The 25,384-nt window shown below is 44.9% G+C and overlaps 1 protein-coding gene and 1 long non-coding RNA gene across 5 annotated transcripts in view; one reads left to right on the top strand and one right to left on the bottom strand.

Moving 5' to 3' along the window:
• PIGG (phosphatidylinositol glycan anchor biosynthesis class G (EMM blood group)) overlaps positions 1–7,999 on the bottom strand; it is a 101,039-nt gene extending 93,040 nt beyond the window's left edge. For 3 of the 4 annotated variants that reach the window (XM_075526810.1, XM_075526812.1, XM_075526813.1), the window contains exons 1-4: positions 7,783–7,999; positions 3,992–4,197; positions 2,612–2,821; positions 907–1,095 (exon numbers count right to left, since the gene is read on the bottom strand). In XM_075526810.1, the coding sequence (XP_075382925.1) occupies positions 907–1,095; positions 2,612–2,821; positions 3,992–4,197; positions 7,783–7,942 (765 nt within the window). In that variant the 5' untranslated portion in view covers positions 7,943–7,999. Of the gene's footprint in view, positions 1–906; positions 1,096–2,611; positions 2,822–3,991; positions 4,198–7,197; positions 7,492–7,782 lie in introns of those variants that run through there. The other variant, XM_075526811.1, reaches the window with a different exon arrangement.
• Positions 8,000–8,414: 415 nt separating this feature from the next.
• LOC142402620 (uncharacterized) lies at positions 8,415–13,821 on the top strand. The gene is made up of 4 exons (XR_012773413.1): positions 8,415–8,541; positions 9,485–9,607; positions 10,920–11,237; positions 13,328–13,821. It is a non-coding gene; the product is annotated as an uncharacterized LOC142402620 (long non-coding RNA).
• Positions 13,822–25,384: the final 11,563 nt, after the last annotated feature.

The following is a 25,384-nucleotide window of genomic DNA, read 5'->3' as shown; positions in this document are numbered from 1 at the left end:
GACAGTGGAAAATAAATATTGTCATTCAACAACAAAGCAGCTTTTTGTCATCTCTAGTTATTACCAGTACCTGTTGTACCCAAAAGTAAAGTGCTTTTATTATTTCTGTATTCTAAAACTGACATAAAGGCTTGCATATAGTCGGCAAAAGCAAAACGTAACAACAAACTGCGGCAAAACCACCGCAACATTCATGAGATTATAACTTTCACAAGCAGGATTTAACCTCTCTTCTCATACAATAGTATCCATTTGTCTAAAAATACTATTGAAATTTTATGAGCAGCCATTCTCAATTGCAGTTGGCAAAAACAAACAAGAAAAGAGCTTCAGGCCACTTGGAATTAGGACTTGGTATTTCAACATCCAGACTATTTAGACAAGTGACATCCTATATTTCCAAATCTAAAAACATATTTTGATTTGGTAATTTATGTGCTACATTTAGCATAAGAAAAATGCTGTTTACAACCACCATTTCCATTTGAATCTTTTCAACATCTAAGAATTAGGTATGCCTTCACAACTGTAGAAATCAGAGCCATTACCTATACATGCCCATTATTCCTTCTGCTGAATGTCATTACCAGAAAGCACATCAATCACCATTTTAATTCATGAGTAATAAGAGAATTTTGGCATGCATTCGTCTCCTCTTCCCGCACACCAAGGGGGAGTTATTTCCCACAGCTGTTCAAAAGAGACTGTTAACAGATGTTACTAAGGTCAGCCAGTAAATCCTTAAAAATGTTACACTATACTGTTAACTGGGGAATGGCCAGGGGAGGAAATGAACAGAATACCCACTTTGGTCTAGGAATAAACAAGCTACTACCCACAAACAAGCAAGCACTTTAAAGTTAGTCTGCAACTAACAGACATTGATCCAAGAAGGAGCTATATTACCTTTGAAAGAAGAGAAATATGAATCTTCTTCAGGATGTTATCCATTTCACGAAGTTTTGGTCCCACTAATGGGCTATTTGGCCCAGTCATATGTCCAATATGGTCCAACCCCAGGTAATGTAGTATTAGGAGATCCCAGTCGTCTCTCTTTAACACTCTATCCAAATGCCTGGTAACATTATCATCAACCTCAGAAATAAAAGGAAAACAATTAAAAGGTAAAAATAATTTCCCTCTTGTAAAAAGTACAGAAAAATTAGATTGCACTACCCATGAAAATTCTGTAGAAGTTGACGAGAATTACAGTCATTCACAATGTTAACAAGCAAAAGAAAAAGAAAAAAAAAATCATACTGATTAGTTCAATGCCAGGCAGTGAAAAAATCTGTCTTACAAAACAGATTCTTCACCCCATTTCACTCTTTTGTGGTTATGAGGCATTAGATTACAAACGGAGAAAATGGGTTGCCATGCTTCCACAGATACTTTTAAAAACTGTTTCAATAAATTTTCAGTCACTTTCATTCTTCACACTCCTGATTTATCATTTCACAAGAAGTAGGTAGAGGGAAAAGCCTCTCTTTGGCACTTGGAAGCACAGGGGAAAAAACCCACTCCTGCTCTTTCAACTTGATTTTTGCTACTGTGCAAACACAAAAAGATTGTACTTGTAAGAAAAAGACCTGACCACGTAGCAAGAAAGAAAAATTACTTGAAAAGTGCTATTTTGGGCCTAACTCACAGGTTCTCCTGCTTAGGTTGACAACCTATATTTAGTTGCATATATTTCTCCCTGGATATTAAAAATCCTTACAAAATTTCACATGCAACACTGCTCTGTTGACTCTGGATATAACTATCTAAAAATCTATAAAAAGCTTTCTGTTTAATGGACTATATTCAGAAAGCATAAAGACTGCATAAAGAGCTTGAGAGCCATATAATCGCAGACCCAGCAGCACGTTTGCATTTTTCCAATCCATGTTGAAGCTTCTGCAAGTCTTATTAAAGTAACCAATTAAAAGCATCTAACATTCACATGTTAGACCTATCTAATTTCCCTAAACATGATGATAAAATACTTACGTTAGTAGCAGCAGGTCAACAGCCTGAGGTTTTACAAATCATAAAGGTTTGAAATATGAACTAAAATTGCCAAACCATTTACTCTTTTAGTGTGCCCCAAATAAGAATTTTCACAATTTGTTTCATTTACTTTCTATGCTCCTTCTTTGTTAACATACTAAAACACTATTCATATTGCAACTACAAAAGCAATACAGTACTATAGAAAGTATGCCTCTAAGAGACAAGATTATTCATTAATGGGCCTTTTAAAGATGGCACATACTAATATAAATGTGATAGCAAACTGCAAACATGGATAGTGGAATTTTTAAATAAAGCAAGTGGTCTAACTTCCTACCACAACAAATTTTGTGAGAATACCATAGGTTTACAAAAGTTATACAGTAACAAACTGTTTGTTACTGTATCATCCAAACAATTCCCACAGCATATGCATGAGGGACTGAAATGCTTAGCTCCACATTGCCAATACTGAAAACACATATAAATCCAATTTCTATTTAATTGCTAGGTTCATATTTCAGAATAAGGATAGTTTTACCCAGTCATTCTTAGAAGTTGCCACTATGTGTTTGTACTCATGCCATTTAACTTGGGATTATACAAAGCCTCTCACCTCTGTAAAGTCTGACACAAAAAAGGATGTTGTTCCATCATATTCCACAAAATGCTTCGGAAACAATTTAACCCAGGTATCATCACCATAAAAGATTATTCTTTTCCCAGCTGTTTTTGCCTGCCATATCAGATTGTCATCCAACAGAGCTGGAGAATTGAGGTTCACAATAACATCAATGAAACCAGGTATGCTACCCGTCATCAAAGCCTACATAAAATAAGAAAAGAGACATATTAACAGAAACCAAAAAGTTCCCAGTATTCAGAAGACAGTATTAGTGTAAGAGGAAGCAATGAAGCAGAGGGCAGAGAAATTATACTTTCATTAAAGAAACATAATAAAGTAAAAGAACACATGAGTTGCCATGCCACATCACATCACCTGCCACAACACAGTGCTAGCTGGTGTCAGAGATAATAAATGCTTTACAGAAAGGTAAAAATAATATTGTCTTAATTAGTGGACAGCAAAATGACTTGGTATGCCAGTTGAAATTTGCTTCATTTACTGGCCATTAAATCACCAGAAGACGGTTTAGAAGGCCTACATAAACTGACTTAACACAACAATAACAATGGTAGCACATTCAAAACAGTAATTAAGAGTCTTCTGGAAAATGCAATGAAGTCCACCTATCAAGAGTTACCAGACTGTCTCCCCCTCACCCTCTCACTGGCCTTCTAGCTGACCTACCAAAGCTCACTCTCTCGGCTTCTTCAATGCAAGAAATGTCACTCAGATCCATCACTGAGAACCCTGGATGATCAAGTATTTAGAGGACACAGCCACAATTCATCTTTCAGTTACCTGGAACTTGACACCTTTTCTTTTTAAGCTCTGCAAAAACATCCCTATGACAAAACAAATTTACAGTACACTGGATTTCCTATCAGAAGCCACAAGGACACAAAGAAATACCAACAAAAATGTTCTTGCATAGAAGACAACTGGAAAATTTGAGGACTGAGAGGCTACTCTCCTCCGGTAATTACAAATGAAAAGATTATGTCAATCATTTAAGCCTGCACTAGGGCCTTAACCGCCCTTAACTGATTCTTACAGATCTTCCCACCACAGAGCTACCAAATAAAGGAACAAAAGAAGGAAAAGTGACTTACGTGGAAGCTGCCACCTCTTCCTCTTACTCAGCCGCTCTACTTTCCTCGATCCCTGACCTGACCTTTCCTGCAGGAAGCACCTCTGGGCCATGGCAAATCAGGACTCTATCACATGCAGTACTATGGTGAAGTGATTTTCAGCCACAAATTGCAGTAACACAGCAAACCTGCCCCTTATGCCAACTCCGAGTATATGAAACAACCCAGCCTTCAAAACTTTCTCAAATGAAACAACCCTAAGTGGAAGAAAACCACCTACCTTAATTCGAGGCATAGTCACAGTGGGTGGCTTCGCTTCAGCAATGAAACTGTAAGATGTCCCTTTTTCAACAACTTGTGTAGTGTATGGCATAAACTGTTTACCTTTGGATCCAAACACAAAGTCATCTCTCAAAGCATCTATCAGCACGATGACAACTTTTTTGAAAAGTGGTGGTGGAATTTTGGTCCAGTTAGAAACAGTTCCTAAACACCAAAAAAAGGGTGTATGAAAGTCATCAACGAATCTTAATAAAGGACAACTTCACCACAGAAATGAGTGCTTCCAACTTCTTTATTAACTTTACATTCAGAAGCGAGACGTTGCAAACAACAGCGAACATGAGAAGTAATCAGAGGAAGCTGAGTTTTCAGGCCATCCAGCACAGGAATGATGCAATAACAACAACAAAAATCCAATACAGCATCCAGGAAGGAAAACAAAATGTGAATGGAATGCACAATGTGAAATTGGGAGAATTAAGGAAAAGCTACAAAATGAAGAATGTTCAAAGGAATAAGAAGGGATAGCTGCTACCTTCTCTCTGGTTAATTTAGTAAAGCTGAACTACATATATGCGACGGACAACTTTTGTTAGAAAAAAGATGCAGCATTCACCTGTGCTAATACCCAATTTTGCACATCAGAAAATATCTCAAGCAACGCCTCTCAATCAAATCCCACCGCAAGAGAACAGGGAAATTACAAAGAAATAGACAGTTTCACTGAAATTTGAAGGGAAAAGATTTGTTCACCCTTGCACCCTTCAAGGTAGAAGACTGAAGTTCGGCAATGGCAGCTGCACGGCCAAAATCCAATTCCAGAATCCCCTAAACATGCTACGTGGGCGGGCACAGCAAAATGCTACTGTGCATCAGGTAGCGGGCAGCGTCATGCCTTCAAGCCCACCTCCTTCTCTTGTATGGACTTAATGCTGGCTGCAGCAACTCTTCATTTGCATTGAACCTGGTCCACACGGTGACATTTAGCTTTTACAGCACTAGTTTTTGGCCCAGCCTCTACAGGTCCCATATCTCTAACAGGAAAAAACACGGAAGGACAAAATGGAAATAGAATGGATCCTACTCACAGACCTCTACTCAGACAACATTGTAGTGAATCAACTTCTCAGTACACACATTTTATAATGTTAGGGTTTTTACACTCCTTTAGGGTAAAATGTGTTTTGGAGTAAGTGGTTGACAATTTGGAAAGGCCACAGATAATGTTGTGTCTAACAAGAGAACCTCAAAAAACAACCTCAGAAACTGTATTTTTGGGTACATAGATAAGCATCAATAAATTGACATTCACAGACTCGTTGCTGCTAGTGATTTTTCCAGATAAGGAAATTGGGGAGAAGGGCACAGCAGGGGAAGAAGGAAGTCTCAACAACAACAAAATGCTAACTGCCAGCAACCCTGACTAAAATTATAATGTTGTTTTTCCAGGACATGAATTATCAACTTAGCAGGCAAGCTTTGGCACTCAATGAAAAACAAGAAGGCACAACTGGATGTGCTGTACTGTTAGTTAAAACTTTTTCATAATTTACTCCCATCCATTTGCTTAGGGAAACAAAACTTGCTGGCCACCAAAAACGTTCATATCACACACATACACCCTACCCACAACTCCCTCCCTCCAGTGTTATTCATCAGCAAGTCAAAGTATTGAGAAGTGCAAAGGAATTAGGAGTCGATTACAAGCCATCTGAAAATACTTATTATAAGATAGCTAAAGCAACACATTGTGCCACTCTTGGCATGTGGCATGCTTATTTATCCCTGCTATGGTTATTTAGAAAAGAGTTACTTTAAATGAAGCTGAACTTCTGTAAGCAGTGAACAAAACCATAGGTTCTACCAAAAACTTACAACAATGATGTGCTGCAAGGATTCACTATTATACAAGCAACAACACAATTTTATCAGTCATCCCACAGCAAGACAGCATGGATTCAATGGCAGTCAGGGCTTACAAAGTGAAACATTCAGGAAATACAGAAGCACTGAAGAAACATTCTTTTCTGAACAGATCTAAAGTAGGCTGAAAGCCTTCTGTATCATGGTTTAGTAAGCAATCCCCTGCCTTTAGAGTTTATCATCCAGACCAAGAGATCACTCTGCAAGCAAATTGTAACCCAAGAACTACAGAAAGGAAGTATTCTTCCACTGTCACTCCATTTTTGCCTACCTATAGCTGGATTACTAGTGACATGCCTAAATTTAAACTGTTGTAGAGCCCTGTGGTACACATTTATACTCTTCAACTCAAACCAGTCTTCAAGACCCAATTGTCTGACACTTCCCTCCCACCCAAACAGTCTCCCTCTATGCTAGTCTCCTGCTAATAATCACATGCGAGTGCAACACTTCACTCACAGCAGCCTATCAAACATCTCTGACAGTCTTGGTAATCCCCAGCTAAAAAGCAACCTGCCATTTGACAGCATCCACTCAGGTCTGTTACCAGATTAGATTCTTTCAGTGTTCCTGTTTAACTGATATCAGCGCACCACGCTCTAAGTTACACAACCTTCTCTTCCCTCCACTGTTTCTCACAATTTAAGTAAGCCTGTCCCAACACAATGTCACAAACTTTAGAAGAATTAACAATAACAAGTAGCTAAAGACCCAGTTTGGCAGTTACAGTCCCGTTCCACCAAGTTAACCATAAGTAGACGTCCCAGGCAAGAGCTTTGTATGAGCAAACTACTACTGAATTCAGCTGTCCACTGAACCTAAAGTTTCACCCCACAAGCTCCAAACACTAGTGAAGAACACTCCTTCAAGTACACATTCCTCTTCTTTACATTATTTTAATACAACTTGTGACTGGACATATAAGACAGCTATGTATCAGCACATCCTCTACCGACTCTTCGTTGAAAACTTTGGTTTCACAATTTCAGCTAAAGAATACAGCAGGAACTGTAGAGACCATGATTTCAGAGAAAGAGTAATGGACAGTAATATTGTGCACTTTGCAATCTGACCAGACTATGAAGGAAACCCATATTACTACAGTTGCCTTCCTCACTACCAAAGTGTTAAAGTCTCGCTGAAGTGGCATTAAGACACTCACACACCGCAGTGAGCATCACAGAAACAATGATTCTCAAGCACGACACAACCAGTAAGTTCACATAGTAAGCACGTGAAGCGTTATAACTGAAGTGGCATTATTTAATGCAAACAACTTACCATGAAAGAGCACGGGTATGACGGCTGCATCAGAGACAGGGAAAGGGGAACAAAACGACAGAAAAGCACACCCTCCAAAAATGCGACAGCTGGTGCTTAAGGCTTTTTGCGCCCGTGAGCAGGCAGTGCTGGCAGTGGTCGATAACTACATGCAGAAGTAGTGAAGTTCTCAACTATTTCGAAACAGGCCTGGAAGCACCACGGCGCTACAGAACGCTGTCCTGCAGCGCCGAGGGGCCTCGCGGCAGGGGGCTCGCACCGGCCGCTCCTGCCTCTGCAACCTCACGACCCGAGGGACCCAACACAACCCGACGGCGGCAGACGCAGCGGTGAGCGGCAAGACACCCGGCCCCGCCGGGGCTCCGCCGCCCCGTCCCTCAGCCCGCCGCGCTCTGGCCGACGAGCGCGGCACAGCCGGGGCCGGCAACGCCGGGGCGGGGCGGGGCGTCACCGCGGCGACCGTTGCCCGGGGCTGCGGGCGGGGGCGGAGCGCGGTTGCCCCGGTGACCAGGCGCCGCCCGTGCGGGGCCGCGGGGGAGGGGGGTTGCCTCGGCGACCAGGGGAGGGGCGAGCTGCTCGGGTTACCTGGGCCGGGCGGGGCCGGTTCGGCGGGAGGGTCCCCGCGGGCCTCTCTGCGGGGCAGAGACCTGACGGGCACCGGGAAGAAGCCGCGGAGGAAGAGCGCGACCCCCAGGGCCTCCACCAGGAGGCAGGAGGAGGCGAAGACCCCCGAGCGCAGCCGCATCCTGCCGGGCGGCGCCGACCTCCGCCGGGCCCCGCTCCTCCGGCTCTCCGGGGCGGCACCGGCGGCGCTCCGCCCCTTTCCCCTCTCCCCGCCCCTGCCCTGCCGCCGACCAACCAGCGGCCCCCGCACCTGCCCGCCGATCACTACTATTGGCTAGCGGCCAGCCAACCTCTCCGGAGAGGTGTGACCTCGAACCGGAAGTAGACCCCGCACTCGCACCAATGGGAAGCCAGCATGGAGGAGGGTTAAGCTTCCCGGCAGCCCCCGCTCTGCGGCCGAGGCTTGCGTCCCCTGGCGGTGGGGCCGCTGGGGCGGGTGGCGGAAGGCCGTGGCGTTAAGGGATGGCATCAGCAGGCTGCGCGGGCCGTCGAGGCCCTGGCGAGCTGCCCTGCCCTTCGGCCTTCTGCGGCCTGCGACAGCGGCCTGCGACCCAGCCTCCGAGCTGCGATGCTGAAGGAAGCGGAAAGTGCCGGTGTGTCAGGGCCTCAGCTTCCCGAGAGGCACCTGCGCTGCGGCCCCTTGCTCGTGCAGCCTGTGCCGAGAGCTGGTGTTTGCTCCAGAAACTAGCGGTGATGTGAGCTGCTTCCTCTATTACACAGGTTTGAAGCCTGAGCTGTGATGACAGGGAGGTTTCATGTAAAGTTGCGACAGAGGGTGCATGGCAGGTGAGGGAAGAAACTGACGTCAGTGACTCGCAGGTGTTCGGCAAGCAGAATCCTTTTTTTCCCCCTTTTTTAATAATACTGAATAGTAGTAACCTTTTAACCTTTCCATTGGAAAGGAAAGAGGCTGTAGCAGGCATGTCATGGCAGATGGAAGAGGAGAAATGAGGCTTTAAAAGGCTTTACTTTCTAAAAAAAGGAAACAAAAGACATTCTGCAAAGTGAAGCAGGGTTGATACTGGTCCTGCTATTTTCATTGATACAGGAGGATAGCCTCAAAGCTTAAAATGTCATTCCCCCAAACAAAACTGCTTATATGTCCCACCTCTTTGCTAGAAAGATTTGGTATGGTTTTTTGCAGCATACATGACAACTTCTTCGCTTTGCCTGTGAGTGGCACATTTTTCCTAATGCGACAAGTGCGTGCCCCAGCAGGCACAGACTGGCTGTGCCTGTCACTGTCCTGGGCTTAGCTCAGGTCTGTTTGTGGTCTGTTACCAGACAAAGCTGCAGTGCAACAGCTTGATGCCAGTGTGGCATTTCACCTGTTTACAGCCATCATCCCATGGCTACGTATATGTTGATGTGACTCTACCAGCACCATATAACTGCTCCAGATCAGGTTTCCTGCTGGGCCATTCCCCTCAACACAGAGTAAGATCTGCTTTGCATAAAGACAGGCCAAATGCATTGCACCATGCTTTTAAGAGTGTTTTCCCACTTACGTTGGTGCGTTTGTGCTTTTACTGCCAGTTTTTACTGGCCAGCTGTTCATACTGGGCTTTGCAACAGCTGTCACTAGGCAAAGCTGCCTTGATGTGAAAGGCATGTATAACGGGGTTTGGGATAAAAGCTTCGTATAATTTTATATCCCTCCAAGTCTTTCCTAGGGCCTCCAAATACAGAGAAGAAATCAAGAAGCCCATGCCCTGTGGGCTTATGCTGCTTACATGGCAGATTTTGTAATACATCCCTGAGCACTGTGCTACGTTAAGGCCATGTAGTAAGGTTATTTTCTGGTCCCTCTTAACCACCTTATGCTTCTACTCAGGCTGCTTCTAACATTTCCATTTCCTAAGAAGATGCAAAACCATTATGTTAAAAAGAAATTGCATTTTTGTATATATGGTTCGGTTGTTTCTTTCCAGAAGCATGGCTTTCAAGGCCCATCAAAGTTAGTATTCAGTAATTAACTGCAGCTGACTATCGACAGTGCAATGAAATTCAGAGAGAATGTGCAAGGCTTTAAATCAGTAGGAAAGGGCAAAAGGAAGCTTCTGGCTTTTACTCCAGGCCATTGTGTGTATGCTTCAAGCTCTAAAATGTCTTTAGGTAACATGCCTCAAAGCTACATTATTTGTATGTCCAGAAAAGCTGTATTTGTTACTTTTTATGGGCATTTTCTGCTTTCCTTTAAACGTTGAACTACTGAGTGAGACTCTCCAAGCAGAATATAAGAAAGGTTAACTCCACTAACAAATATAAAGCACCCTTATGTAGGCACTGTTTATAAATCACAAAACAGCAATTAAGAAATGTCTGTCTTTTTATTTCCTGGGCAAGTATTACAGTACTTTCCCTTTCAAGAATAAGGTGGAAATTCCCCAAACACTGCAGCTTTCTCCGTGCTTCATACCTTCAGATTCCCACCTAAGATTATAATTTCTGTGTTCACACAAAAGGATTTCTCCGCAGACATAAATACACTAGCTGGCATGTGGTTCACACTCCCCAGGACCTGTCTCTGGGCATTTACTGAGTAGCATCACTATTTCACCCCCATCACCATTTGGCAAGTTCTTGCAGCAACATGCTTTCAAGTTCATTATTATTGCACTTAACGGCAGGCATCAAGTATCTAGGAAAAACATCTGAGTGCTGCACAAGACACTAGATCTGACTGAGTAATTGTCTATGAGTCTATGAGTATATTATAACATAGTATACTCACAATCACTGCTGTGCATTTCTGTGGCCATTTTACAAGTTTTTGGGTATAACCTCTTCCATTGTGCATAACAGATAGATGCCCTGTGGGAGTTGGTCATTTCATGAGAATTCAGAGGAAATGTTTGTGTGCTCCCCAGTTTGTAAGCACACAACCAGCGTTGTGTGCACCAGTTTATGCCAAGGGGCGCTGACTAACTTAAATAGCCTTTAGAAGGTTAAACACTCATGTCAGAGTGTCAGGAAAGGTTGTGCAATGAAGTGCAATTCATGCCTCAGAAGGCTGTTGTTTCATCAGAGCCAGCAAGCGTTTTAGAGCACAGTGCAATGCATCTACCTGGGAGATGAATCTGCATCTTTCTCTTCAGGAGCAGCACGTTGCTACTGCCACTGTTGTGAAGAGCCACTCAAGCAAACTTACCTCTCTGTGTCTTGAGGAAGAAGAAGGAATTTAAGGTGCTGTACCCAGGACTCACTAGAGGCATTGCCCCAAACCTGCTGAGAAGTCAGCAGACAGAAAGCCAACCAAGCCTTGTCTTCACCAGGCTCACCACTGGTTCCACTAAACCAGTAGGAACACATTTTGGTGAAGCTCTTTGCAACCAACACTTAAAGCAGCCATGTGATGTTAATCTCTCTGGCATCCCTCAAGGCTTTTCTTTACTAGGGCAACAATTAAAAAGCAGGTAAGACAAAAAGTTGGTGTGTCCCATGAGGGAAGAGCACACCACCTTCCAACAGTGTCTGTGTCCTCTGCCAGCACTTAATGAAATGCTGCACATTAGTCAGTACCTAGCATGTCTGCTTCCCCAGCTCCTTTTCTCCTGATTCTTTCACTTCTTACGTTTCAAATTTTGACTGGAAAAAAAGGCCCAGTCTTCCCCTCTCCTCTAGTTTCAAATACAGTCAATATGCAGCCAGTTTCCTCAGTTTCTTTTTCTTCTTTCCCCTTCTCTTACTTAACCTTATTTTTACTGATTCCCTTGTAGTTTTGCTCTCAGGTCTCTTTACCTGCTGTTAATAACTTGTGGGGATCTGCAGCTTACCACCTTGCTCTTTGCACTGCCTCAGGTATTCTCCCTTGCTGGTCCTAATTTAACAGGATTTCACATGTGTATGTGTGTGTGTGTGTATGTTTAGATACACACACACACACACACATGCACATTTCTTCTGAACTTTACAAGGTCAGGTATTGGAATATCTCATGCTGGTAGTTTAAACAAGCATCCCTTTTCTGTAATCAGAGTGATAGTTTTTAAACTTGTCCCTAATATATTCAATACAGTATTGGGGAACACACAAGAGGAGCAGGAGAGGGGACAGTAGTAAAATTGAATGGTGTAAGTAGAAGCCACTGTTTTTACATACAAGGGGTGTATAGCATATCAGTTAAATGAAGCTGTAATAAAAAAAAAGACTTTCCAAGGTGATCTGGCACTCTAAAAGCACTGCTATTCAGTTAGAAATCTAGAAGGACACATAGTAACTTTTTCTCTCCTATCATTTCTCCATTCTTCAATACCTGGCAATTTGAATCTGTGTCAGGTCTCTGCTGGTTTTAAGCCATGGTAAAACATCAGAAAAGGTTATCAAAGACTGTCTACTGAAGTGTGAATCTCCCCCCTCCATTCTGGTGCACTGCGAAGTCTCCAGAGGTTTGTAGTTGCTGAGGCAAAAGACAATGCAGAAGCACTGTCGTCGTAAACCCTGCTTCTCAAATCTGAGACCGAATGGGAATTTCTGCACATACGGGAGAATTAAACAGCAAAAATATATTAAAAATAATTCAGTAGCTTTACGCACATCAAATAATTGATCGTCTATCTTTGCACACACACAGGCGCATACACATGCATAGGGTCTACCTTCAGGTTTAGATACTTTGGAGACCATGCTTGCAGAGCTTATGGGATTTGAGATTGAGGCAGCCAACTATCACTGAAGAAGATAACCCCTGATAACCCCTGAAGTGGAGAGCTGTGGGAAGTCAAAGTCTGTTTTGTTTCTGTAGACTGCAGACTTGCTCCTTGCTGCAGTATGAAATTACTTGCTTTCGAAGGGGAAGCAAAGCTGCAGAGCAAGAACTAATTGAAGAAGAGGCTGCTTGTTAGTTTCCCCCAGAGCCCTGCACTCAAAGCTTATACTGCTTAGTAGCAATATCTCTATCCCTCTTTCTCTACACAGAGTTGTACAGAGATGTAAACAGTCATTCCTGCTTAAGAAAACCCTGGCTTTAGAACTGCATTTGTGCTCCCATTCAGGCAGGTTATCTGAGAGCTGCAAGCAGGGCTCACTGAGGCTAGGATCGCTGAGCCTGATCTCCACGTGTGCTGCTGGTTAGAACGGAAGTCAGGATGCTCTGACCCAATATTAGTTTTTCATTCAATCTAAATGGGCTGGATAAAACACGAATGAAAAAGAATAAGTCCTCAAGGGAAACTTCTAAAACCACTTAAGTAGATGGACTGATTCTGGTGGTATAAATATCTGAAATGGTCCAAATGTCAGCAGACACCACCAGCTAGAGTAATGCCAGCCATCTAGCCTTCGGGACAGGCATGGACAGACCCAAATCAGGGCACAGCAGAAGCAACAGCTCTGCTTTACACATGAAAACTGACCAAAATCCCTCCTCCCTCTAATTTTGCCCCCTTATCCTACTGTCTCCTCCTTTAATCCCATTTTCGGTCCTACTCTACTTCCTATTCCTAAGAAAAAAGCTTGTGCAGCCATGCTCTATGTTTGACAGTCTCTCTCCTGCTCTTCCTGACAGGCTTAGCTCGTTTCTAGAGAGGCAGTGAACAGGGGGCCTGGTGATACTAGGTTCTTCCAGGTTTAATGAGAACCTGGCAACAGCAACCAGACTCTGTCAGTGCATCCACCAAGAAAACCCTCTGTAGTGTCAGCTGACCCCTTAGCAGGTGCCAAAGAATCCACAGGGCAGTGGGAGAAAAGAGGTATGGTATGAACGTCCCAACCAGAACACGTGCAACAACCACGTTTGCATCTTGGTCACCAGGGAATCCAGCAACTGCACCCCGCAGCTGCAAGAAACAGGACTGCCCCTTTTCCTGCTTAGCTACTCCCTCTTCATGACATTAGCACGTTTGTCCCCTGCATGCAAGTGACAACTTCAGCCCCCTCCAGCCCTCCTGGTTTGCCTGATCTGCCACTAGGTGCAGAAAGCTACAGGGCTTTCTTTAGTCACATGGTTTTTGTCCTACTGAGAATTTCTCATGGTGCAGAAATCCTCTTTTCCTGGGTCCCTATGAACAATGGTAATAAACAATTACAATGCTGTAGTAGGAAATGTAGTTACATTCTTCCATGACATATGAATTTACTGAAATAACCTTCCTAAGCAAGAAATCCTAGCCAAGCTTTTTTTTATCTTTATAGCCTTCTTGCCCCACATCTCTCCTTTCTCTGAGCCCAAGTCTTCATTTTAAAATGAACTAACTTCAAAATTCACCTGCAGGTGCCAGATGTTCAGTTATACTGTCTTTGATTTACTTTAAGCCTAGGTATTTATTAATAGCTAAACACCACATTCTTTATGTTAAAAAATACCAACGTGTAATGTAAGCACTTCTTGGTTTAGAAACCAGCTTCTTCTCTGACACTTCTTACCACAAATACTTGTTTCCAGGAGAGAGGTCTTTATGTGTTGCTTTTCACTGCTTGCAAATGCCATGCTGTACCAAGCTAGCACCAAAAACCTGCTTATCTTAGTGCTCAGGTGCTATTCAACTGTTCAGCTTAAGAAAGAAGAAAATGAGAAAGGCTAGCAGGCATTAAGAGTGCAGGCTGTTTGCCCATTTGCTAACTGAAGTGTGCACTTTGTCAAATCTGATGCTGAATAGCCAAGCCATCACCAAGGGAGAAGCTGAACCTATACAAGGGTCCTTAATAAGATGTGTCAGTGGCTGCAGAGAGGTCAGGAAAACACTGCTTGTTGCTGTGTAGGCACAGCAAAGAACGTGTCGGGGGGCAAATTATTAAAAGCAAAAGTGTTGGGGGGGGTAGGGGGGAAGAAACAGTAACTTAGCTTTCTTTAGTCACCTAAGGTAATGAATCAGCATCGTCAAACTGTGGCATCAGTAAATTCTCAAAGAGGTTTTCAAGTGCCTATATTTTCAGGATAAATCTCCAATACCCTGTAGCTAGAATTTCTTGCGTTGACAGCTTCATCACCAATTAACAGCCTGCCAGGCAGATATAGCCACTTCCTACCCTGTGGGGAAGGGCTAGCTGCTCCTGCATGGGCCAGAGTCATTCTCCATCTTACCCGGGCCTACTCTCCTCCATGCCCTGAATCAACTAGAACTCCAAGACCACTGCTGCGGGGGTTTTCCCAGCTTGCTTCTGCAATGGCAGAGTGCTGCATTTTCTGTGAGGTGAAGCTGAGAGTCAGTTGTTGCATGCTCTGGGAAGGAGCACAGGGTAGCAGCAGGTAGCAGGGAACTCAGCCTGCCTGGATGGTGGCAGGGAGCCAAGCCTGGTGCAGTGTCACCCAATGGAAGCTGGTCCCTGGAATAGACCATCTGCATCACTGCATCTGAGTTACCTGCTTGACTTCCAGAGGGAACATGGGAACAAATCAAAATAAGTGTAAATGTTACTGTCTGGGACCAAGACCCAGGAGGTGGAGTTTTTGTCAGTGTGGACATTCCTGAGCATGTTACCTGGGGAAGGAGACTTCCTGGGTTTTGTCCCTGTCTTCACACCTGCCCACTGCAGCCGGGCCGAGAAAAAGGTGATTTGCCAAGCAGAAAAACAAAACCATCTAGGCTTTCTACAGTTTCTTGAGATGGCTGGACCTCTTGTTTCCCCTGCCATTGAGTCATTTATGAAGTCTCATGGATTCCTAAGCAGTAAGACGACAGAAGTTTGCTTTACTGCTTCCAGCCTTTCATAGGTCCTCCCCCCTTTACTCAGCCACCTGCTTCCTCAAGTCATGCAGCATTGCTGCTTCTCTACCGTGTTTCTTTGTACTTGAGAAGGGCATTAAAACATTAAGATGGACTGACACTGACATATAAAGACACTGTAAGCCTCTAAGTCCTATTTCTAGAGGAAATCAGGCAAGGAGTCCTTACATCTGATTGCAGGCTGTTAAGCTTATCTGCACTAGTAAACTGACAAGGTTTCCTTGTCTGAGCTTTCTTTTCATTTCCAAAACAGCTTCTGGCACATCCACCAAGTGAGATGAGGCTTAAGCAAGATCCCTCCCTAACTTTAGCTATTCTCAGTGCTTGTTTTCACAAAGTGTAGATGGAAAATGAGGCTTGGGTCACAGCAAACTGAAATTGGCTGAGCTTTTGAAAGATTTTCAAAGGTCACAAGTGTTCCTGATAGCAGAAAAAAAAAGGAATATTTCATGTCCATTTTATGTCCAAGACTTTAAAGCTTTCAATGAGCACAAAAATTACTGTAACTAAGAATCAAGAACCATCAGGCAGATGAGATTTCTATATAGCCCTTAGTACGAATGGTTTTCCATTCCTTGAATGTCTCTACTGTTAAGACAGGCAACTGAGTATTCTCTTTTATTGAAACAGAAGTCTTCCGTTACCCACTCCATTTTAAACTGCAGCAGACTGAACTGTGAGTTTAATTATCAGCATACCCAGAACACCAAAACTACAGAGTATAATAGCTACAACAGGAGGTCAAGATTTTTTTCTTTGTTTTTCTCTCTGTTTTGCGTGGGTTTTTACTTGTAACAGTGATTAAGTTCAGTCCCAAAATTTGTGTGATACAACTCTACAAGGAAGAACTAATTATGACAAATCGCATCTCTTTTTTCAAGCAAAATGGCACAGGAAAGTAGATGAAGAGGGCACCCGTCAGCCACTGAAACCATCCCTTTCCCATCATCTGCTGTCTTCCATAAGCCTGTCACACTCCACCTTGCTGTTATTCAGGCTTCTTAGGCTGTTCCGTAAAGATGACTTGCAGTTGCTAGAAAGCTGCTAATTTCCACCTCAACATATTGGTGATCCCTTGTTCATGTGCCAGCACTGCATGTCATCCAGCTTGTCACTCCCAGCTGGCTTTCCATCCCCCTGCACTGATGACTTTGTAGAGGACACTGTCATTGCACCTCGGCCCCTTTCGGCTGTGCTGCTCCTGCCAAGATTATCATTTGTCACACTGGGCCTCATTCTGATATTGCAAGTGGCCAGCGCTGCGCACAGCGTTTCAAAGGAGGCCTCAATAGGTCACTTGTGACTCTGAGAGTCTCTTTCCTCTCTGCTGGCAATGGCCATGACATAGCTGAAGAGCTTCTCCACAGTTGTGCCCCACCAGTAGTCTGATCATCTTGTAACCTGGCATGCCCTCACATGTTTCGTTTGTCCTACACCACCTCTGACCTCTTCCCAGGTGATAACAAAGATGCTGGCTGCTGGTTCTCAAGAGCATAATCTTACCACTTCAGGTTACTGAAGCTCATGCTGTATCATCGCTCTTCTCTCCTCAAATATTCCAGTTCTAATTCTTGTGCCAAAAATCATTAGTAAAAATGTAAACAAGTTATGACCCATAGGACATCACAGGTCAGTCCTGTCTCTGAATGGGCTATTGCAGTCAGCACCTACCGCCTCTGTCCTTCCTCCTCTGCATCAGCTGTTCCTCAGCATCTCAAACCAAGTAACAGTAAGTCTGTTTTCCTCATTTTGTTGTTTTAACATGACTTTACTGAACAGACATCTTCTTTCTTTCTGAACCTCACCATTTCCCTTACTAGATGAGGAACGTAATCCTCTCCACCTGAGAACAGGTTTCACTGCCACTATGCTTCTATCCCTGAACATTTCTGTCCATCATGTTACCCTATTTCTATCTGGTCCTGTATCCCTTTCCTGAGTACTGAATGCAACAACAAAAATTATTCTTTGGCTTTTCCTCAAACTGCAATCTTAGTAGTTATTAACAGCTTAGAGGTCCCTTATTAGCTTGTGACTCTATCTGGAGAAAAATGTATCATCGAAGTTGTCTTGGTTTTCTTTAAGTAGGTGAAGTATGAGTTAACAATGGAAGCAGTCATAAAAAAGGCATCAAAAAAGGGAATGAAACACAAACACACTTGACAGTAGAAGTATGGAATTTTAGAGCCGCAAAGAATGATACTGGGTTGTGAGTATGATGCTTCAGGATATACCCTCTATCCAGATACAGTAGTGTCTTGCTGTCAGCTTCTTGCCACCTGCAATACTTGAAGAATATTCAAAGGTGAGAGAAGAGAAGATCTGTCATGGGAGGACAGGGTTTGGGGAGAGCAGAGCATTGTGAAACACTTGACAGTCAAAAAAGAACAAAGCCATTTCTCTGGGGAGGGCTCCAAAACCATGAAGAAATAATTAATCCTGTCACCAAGCCATGGTTCCTAGGAAGCAGCCCTTCCTTCTATATGGAAGAGTATAGCATTTCCTCAAATACTGTACACTGCTGATGAACTTAAAAAAAACAAAGAAGGCAAACAAGAAAAAAACACATAAAATGGCCAAACAGTGCCATCTGGGGACTGCTGCCATAAGAATAGGATGAGAAAAAGGCAGTAAAGTTAACCAAGGACCTGCTTTTCCCACTCAGAATGAGCAGAACTTTATTCTGTGGGATGTTTCAATTATTTGCATGGGGCCAGTCTCAGAGTCAGGCACTGACCGGTGCACACTGCTGCGTTAACAGCCAAGACTGCTCCAGGGAGGGGACACCAACACACCTCTAAATGCAAGAGCAGTAGTCAAGCAGCAGCCCTGTTATATTTTCTCAATACAAATAATTTTTTCATTTGAAGTTTGTAGGCAACAGGAGACTACATGGAAATCAAGGAAAGAACAATATGACATAGCACCAAGGGAGAAATGCTTTCAGACCTTCCCGTTTTATTATGCTACCAAACAGGAGCTTATTTTACAAAGCCTCCAGAGCACAGTGTTCCCCCATTTAAACCAAATATTTTCAAATGAGTCCCTGAGATTTTGCTTAAGGACTGCAGTGAAACGGCAGCAGCTGACAGGTACCTTTTTTGATGAGAGCAAGATTCTGCTAGAAATCCTGCACTATTTTGTCACTGCTGGGAGTCGCTGCAATGAAGGTGGTCCGCTTCTTGGACAAAGCACAGGTGTTTACATCAGTGTGTCACCCATCAGAGATGGGACACAGCAAGCACCAGCATGTAGCTGTTTATACAAGCAGCAGGAATATGGTTGTTTTCCAGGCTGGTGCAGCTGACACAAGTGGGAGCGGAGATCTCTTGGAAGGACAGTTGCGTTGTCACAACTGGCATGGGGAAAAGGAGAGTGCGGAAGCAAAGCACCTGGTAGTGCCTTCAGTCAGCTGGAGATCCAGTCTGGGCTCTTGCAGGAACACAAGCTTGATGGGTGCCTGGAGAATGCAGGGAAGGTTTGCAGGCTTTTCAGCAGACCGTAGAAACCCCAGAGACAGACCAGATCTGCTGAGCTGGGTGTTGTGCAAACACAACACAGAGTGGCTGCTTTTATCCTGAAGTTGTATATACAAAAAGAAGTAGGAAAGTAACAAAGGCAATAAATTTTTGTATTTCTTTCAGAGGCCTTAGATTTCTTTAAGGCTTATGAGCCGGACTCCATGATCTTAAAGGTCTTTTCCAACCTAAATGATTCTATGATTCTATTATGTTAAGACTTTCAGCCTAAGCTGAATCAAAGAGAAAAGAGAACGTGGTCTTCAGCAAGAAGCTGTAGAAGTAACGCAGACTTTTTGTTTTGTTTTGTTTTACTCTCTAGTAGTTCAAACTGACTACAAGATACAGAACCAGGCTAGTTCTTGTAAAACCCAAGTAACAAAATTAGGCTGCATCAGAAGTCTGTGCAATGTTTGGCTAGCCATCTGTGGTATTTTAACATCTTCAAGCTTTCAAAATGTTCAGTACAATTATTCCCTTCTGATATATTTATAGAATTTACATCACATGCTATTTATTCTGTTTAATATTTATATTGCATTCATTTCAATTCACCTGCTGCAATACACAGTTCATTTTCAGTACATTACTTCTAATTTCAGTTCCTTTGCAAAGTCTGCCTTCTCTTGAGCTAACCCCTGGAACTCAGTTCTCATCTAGAGACCAGGAGCTGGGAAGACTGCTTAAACAACAGCACGTTATCTGCGTCCTCATGAACCTACCTGACATGTAGGGTCACGGCAGAGCTGATGTTATGCCTGCTGAGTCTGGAGGGAGAACAGTAGGCACCAACCTCCTTCCCTCTTACCTATGCAAGGAAAACAGAACAAATCACCCAACCATTACTGCTGGAGTGAACCCCACTTCTCCATCTTGCCACTCAGTCTGAACAAACAAACGTAAGTGATGTTATGGCCGTCTCTCTGTTGTGGCCACACTGGCCATGGTGCAGCCCTGTGTCATGAGCCTTACTGGGAACAGCTTTTTGTTAGAACAGGCACTAGACAACCTGCTCTTGAGGAAACTCATCATCAGTGAAACGGAAATAAAGGCATAGTAAATGAATTCCCTCCAGCTCGCAGCACTTTTCAGGCAGGGCAGGCAGTTCCTGGCAGGCACACGTGTCCTCCCAGCACTCAGTAATTCCCCTCAGCTTCATCCAGAGCCTCCCTAGGTCCTTGGGGAAAGTTTATCTCAGCATCTTGTCTAAGGCACAGCTGTGGGTCTGTTCACAGGTGCTCTCAAGCCCACGCCTGAGCTCTCTTGCACAGTCCATTGCTCTCCCTTCTTGCAGTCAGCTCCCTGGACAGCTTGACTCCCCCCACAGTGTGTTTGGCTGTTTTCACATAGATGCTGCATCCTCTGTTTTCACAAAACAGTGTTCTTTAAAAGGTGTGTTACTATAGACAAGGCAGATGCTGTATGCCAACTGGCAAAAAATGTCTTTTGCTGGTAGAGCTTCTTTGCTTGCTGGAGATGCAAAGTCCATGTAATGCAGGTATACCATGGGAATTAGACTAACAAAGTTTTAGGTGGGACCCAATATAGACTGTCAAAAAAATAATCATCTCTTTCATTCAGTTCTTCAGATGCAAAAGAAGTATGTTCAGTTCCTTCGGGAATTAAACCATTGACCTTTCTGAATGCCAGAGAGCCTAGAAGTAGGGCAGAGGGAGTAGGGATTATCATATCATTAGAACAGCATAACTCCCAAGTCTAGTTACTGTTAGACCTGACACTAGCTGGGGAGAAGGAGGAAGACAGGATGCTGTTGTTAGAGCAAGATGTGTTTGGAGCGGTGGGGGGTGGTTGCACAGAGGATCCAGGCTGGCACAGGTTTCTCTGACTTTTCATGAGGCATTTGACTTACTTCTGCGTGATGCCTGAAACAAGTGACATCCTTACTAACGTTGTTTATGAAATACAGGAAGCAGCAGTGACCAGAATGAGGAGGTTTTTCTCCTTGGGAGAACCCTCACAAATGTGTTTCTGGGAGAGGCACTCAGGCGTGGTGTGTTTTCTCCTGGGCGCTGGAAGTCCCTGTGGTGGTGGGACAGCACATACACTGCTGCCAGAGGGGTTTGTCTCAGGGAGCGCCCTCAGCTCCAGGGCAGGCGGTGCAGAGCCCCTCACCTGCAAGGGGCTTCCTCCAGCCCCCGCAAAGTCCTTCAAAAGGGCATGTGCAGACGCCCCTCATGAGCCTGTACATGCGGGTGTACAGGCACCCCATGACAACACACCCGCGGTCCCTCTCCCAGCCCACTGCTCGGGAACGGGTGCAGTGGGTACCACTCGCGGACACGGCTCGTGCTAACTGCTCAGCAGCCTTTGATCATCCATTTAAAGCCAATTTCCTCTCCAGGGCCTTCGGAGGTAAGAAAGCTCAGTCCATGCCTGGGTTTCAGGTGGTACAAGAACATCCGTTTTAACTGCGTAGGTGTGGACAAGCCCTCACCGAAGATGACACAGGGTTGCTGGTGGCTGCCTTAGCCTGGGACCCAACCTTCTGGTTCACTGGTGGGACTTGGTGCCAGGCCAGGGCTCAGCTGCTGGAGGTGCCTGCTTTCTGCGCAGGGCGGGAGGGCTTGTGCTTGGTGGCAGAATCGGGTTTGATGCCCAATATACAAGGGGCTGAGACTTCAGAAACTTGGCTTCCCCAGATGGCCTGTGGGTCAGCACAAGCCAGCTTCTACAGTGAAGGGAAACATGGGAGGAAAGGTGGGGAGAATACAGCGTTTTTGGGAGCCCATTGCTAAGGTGACTGCATATTCAAGCCAGTAGCTCCATGCACTAGAGACTAGATTGCAGGATTACAGCTGAAAACCAAGCAGACACCTCTGAGCTGCACATTACCTGGTAATGCGGAGTCCAGTACAGGCTGTATCAGCGCAAACAAGTTTTTCCAGTTTGCAGCTGAGTCCGCCTGCCTGATTCACCAACACATTGGGATCAGCAAGGACAGGACAGGTGCTTCACCATAGCAAACAGCCACAGCTGTAGCTTTCTGTGGAGCACAGTGGCAGAGCAGGGTGCAGCTGCTTGTGGAGATGAGAACCTGTGCCATTTTCATTTTGAGAGCATCCCACATGCTGACAGTACGTGTCCTCCCAGGACTAAACTGGAGCCATTATTGGGAGCCATCCCAACTGCAGTGATAAGGCAGGCATTTCCTTTCACAAGCCAAGAGCTAGTCATCATTTATTTATAGGTGGCTTCTGTTTGCTCAGTGCTGTATTGCTAGTAACCAGATGACATTTATTAAAGCAACTTGGCCCTCGTGATTTTTCAAAAAAAAAAAAAGTTTCTGTCTGCCTTTACTTGTCACCTGTCCCTTGTGAGAAGGCACATCCTGGACAGGCTGGGACAGCAACAAAGATCAGCTATTTTCACAGGAAGATTTGACCATGTACATTTCATGAAAAACTAAAATTATTTTGGAAATTAAGGACTGCTGAAGAATTTTTGTTTCTGCTTCCAAAACAATAAAACCTGTGTTTATAGCCAGCGAGGCAACCGGATTCCTTTACCAACAGTGGTGGGATGTATTTCTGTTGGAAAAAACTAGAGTGTACAGATACTGGCAGATACATCCCTGCCCATTTCCAGGCTGCCAGGAAGCAGAGCATGGCATTTCCAGCATAGGAAAAGCTGCTTCCCAGGGTTTCTGTGAACAACTCCCAGTTCAAGCTGCAGTCCTGCTCACTTGACAGCAGACGGGTGTTCGCGATGGGGAGCTGCTGTGTCACGCTCAAAGGGCAAAGCTAAGGCTGAATAAATACTCAGACTCCCCTGTGCCTGGTTTAGCAATCAAACTCTTGCTTTGAAGAGAGTTCTCTGAAATACTTACAGGATCCCCCAGAGGGGTCCCTCCAGGTGAGAGCTGCCGAATGCCAGGGTTCAAAATGCCTGAACCCCTTGGTCAAGGAAAAAAACATTGTGTCCAAATTAATTGTCAAGCAGTTCCTCTTTTTTTGAAAGTTACTTTATTTGATTAGGGTTCAGTGACTCTTGCAGTGTCTCATACGCTAAATGCTCAAACACCAACACAAACCAGAGACATGAGAATAGCTTTTGCACTCCTAAGACAGTTTCTGTGAGCCTGCTGAGGAACCGCTGTGTCTCATAGCACTGCAGTTTGTCTTTATCTCATGTTCTCAGTGCCCCGTATTTCCAAGAAAAAAAAAACAAAACCAAAACCAAAAACAAAGAAAGCCTGTGATGCGGTCACAAGGGGGAAGTTGTCCAGATCATCAGTAATGTTGCATTTGGGCTGCCAAAGCTGAGGGGATGATGTTCCCACATCCCAGGGTGCACGCAGGGAGCACTCTCCATTCAGGAGCTGTGGCTCACACATTTCTGTGCGTCGTAACAGAGGTGCTTAAGTAAGGACTGGTGGTTACCCTGGAGGTCAGTTTCCTAAATGAATATTCAGCACTTCTGAGATCCTGTGGTAGCGAAAGCTGCAGGTAACCAACTACCAAGGCATATTTCAAGGCAGGTTTGTGTTTTTCTGCAGCTATACTGCCTGAGGATGCACAGGGAGCCTTTGCATCTCCTTCCCTCCCTCCCTCCCTCCCAGCTGCTGTTTGCTGATCAGCTCTCTGTTGCAGGTGTACCCAGGATGGGAGGGTGTCGTGTAGGGTACTGTCTTCCTACATCAAGATTAGGCCAGGAACTTGTGTGATTTTTGTTTCTGTGCAACTAACTCCTACCCAGAAACCTACTGAAAAGAGGGAGAAACAAAACCTCTTTATTCCCATCAGCAGAAAGGAGATTTTGCAAGCTACTAGGTAACAGGTGTGAGGGGGTGGTGAGGAGTTACTGCCTTCATAAGAATTTTTTTTTAACAGCTGTTTGGCTTGTAGTGTTGCTTGGAACAACTGAACATGAGTATTGGCTCTGCTCCCTGGGGCTCCCAGTGATTAATCCACATACAAGGATCCAGAGCAGCGCTAAAGACTTGTCTCACAGCTTTAAGCTTTTCCTATATGATGAATAGGAACAACAAGACCGTTTGTCTCAGGGACTATTATGCTATCAGTACAGCTCTACACCATTTGAGACCTACAAACAGGCCCCCACAGAAAGCACCAGAACATCAGCTGGCCGTAGTTCTTAACAGGAGCTTGGAAGAGTGCTGCCAAGTTGGAAGAGGAGTGAGCCTCTGCCGGTATGCTTGTTGGTCTGTGCTGTCCAGCTCTCCACTGCTCTCATTTAGAGAATCCCTTCCCAAGAAGAACCTGGTTGTGTTTGGTGGATGCAGCAGCTTCCCACACCTCGAGCACCAGCTCAGACATTGCGTTTGTGCCTGCTTCCCTGCCATTCTGCAACAGCATTTTAGGCAAGTGGTGAGAAACATGCTGCCCTGGGTTAGCCAAAGGGAACAGTCTCCTGTTTGGCTGTAAAGCAAATCCGAATCCCTGGGTTAAACACTCTCATCAAGCAGGGAGGAGAAGGAAGCAGTGGAGGTTTTTGCTCTACCAGCCTGGGGAAAAACCCTCTAGCAGGAACCAGTTCCCAGCAGTGGAGGAGCAGGGCCACGCACACCTGAGAGAGAAATGCCGCTCTGCAATGTTAATTAGTGTAATACTCACCAACGATCCCCTGCCCTCCTCCCCAGCTGAGCTGGATTGAGGTGCTGCTCATGGAGGAAGGGTACACAGCTCCCAGTGAACTTCTCTGAAGAGGCAGAGAACCCCCTGCATACCATCCAAGGCCCATCAGTTCCTTGTTGGGGTGTGGTGGGACTCAAAGAGCCACAGCTCCAACCCAGAGGCTGGTGGTGGAGCACTTCGGAGGCTGAACCAGGTGGGAGAGGCCCCTTTTCCTAACTCTGAGAGCATTCAGAAGAGGAGAATTGAGCCCCAGACCAGGGAGGTTTTCTTCAGAACACTTTCTTAGTGCCGAAGTCTTAGTTACTTCTCTTTCCCAGGAACACCCTGCGGGCTGCCCCGGTGAATGACCCACCAGGCGGTTTGCAAGGCAGGAGGAAGCTGTTGTCTGCCTGCAGCACGAGGCTAGTGTCCAGGACTCACATGAGCAGGGCAATACTTCAGCTCCAGTCCCAGCTCCAGGGTGGCACATTGTCCAAGGAGGGGAAGATAGAGCTGAAGCCCACCTGGGATGCTCCCACCTCCATCCAACCGGGAGGACACGTGACGGGGGAGATGCTGTGCCCAGTCTCCAGAGGAGTCTCGCAAGATGAACTGGGGACATCAGGATACTACAGGAACTTCAATTAAAAGTCAGTCACAAGGCAGCTGAGTCGTGTCTGTTTCTCATGAGTCACACCCTCCCCTGTCCTTCCTGCCCTCCCCGCAAGGCGATGGCAGGGATGACTGGGGTGGCTGCTCTCTGCATCTCCTCTCTCCCTGCTGTGAC

Source organism: Mycteria americana, chromosome Z (genome assembly GCF_035582795.1).
Source record: "Mycteria americana isolate JAX WOST 10 ecotype Jacksonville Zoo and Gardens chromosome Z, USCA_MyAme_1.0, whole genome shotgun sequence".
Taxonomy (NCBI): Eukaryota; Metazoa; Chordata; class Aves; order Ciconiiformes; family Ciconiidae; genus Mycteria; species Mycteria americana.
Note: the sequence above shows the minus strand (reverse complement) of the source record. Positions and strands in the feature narration are given on the sequence as shown.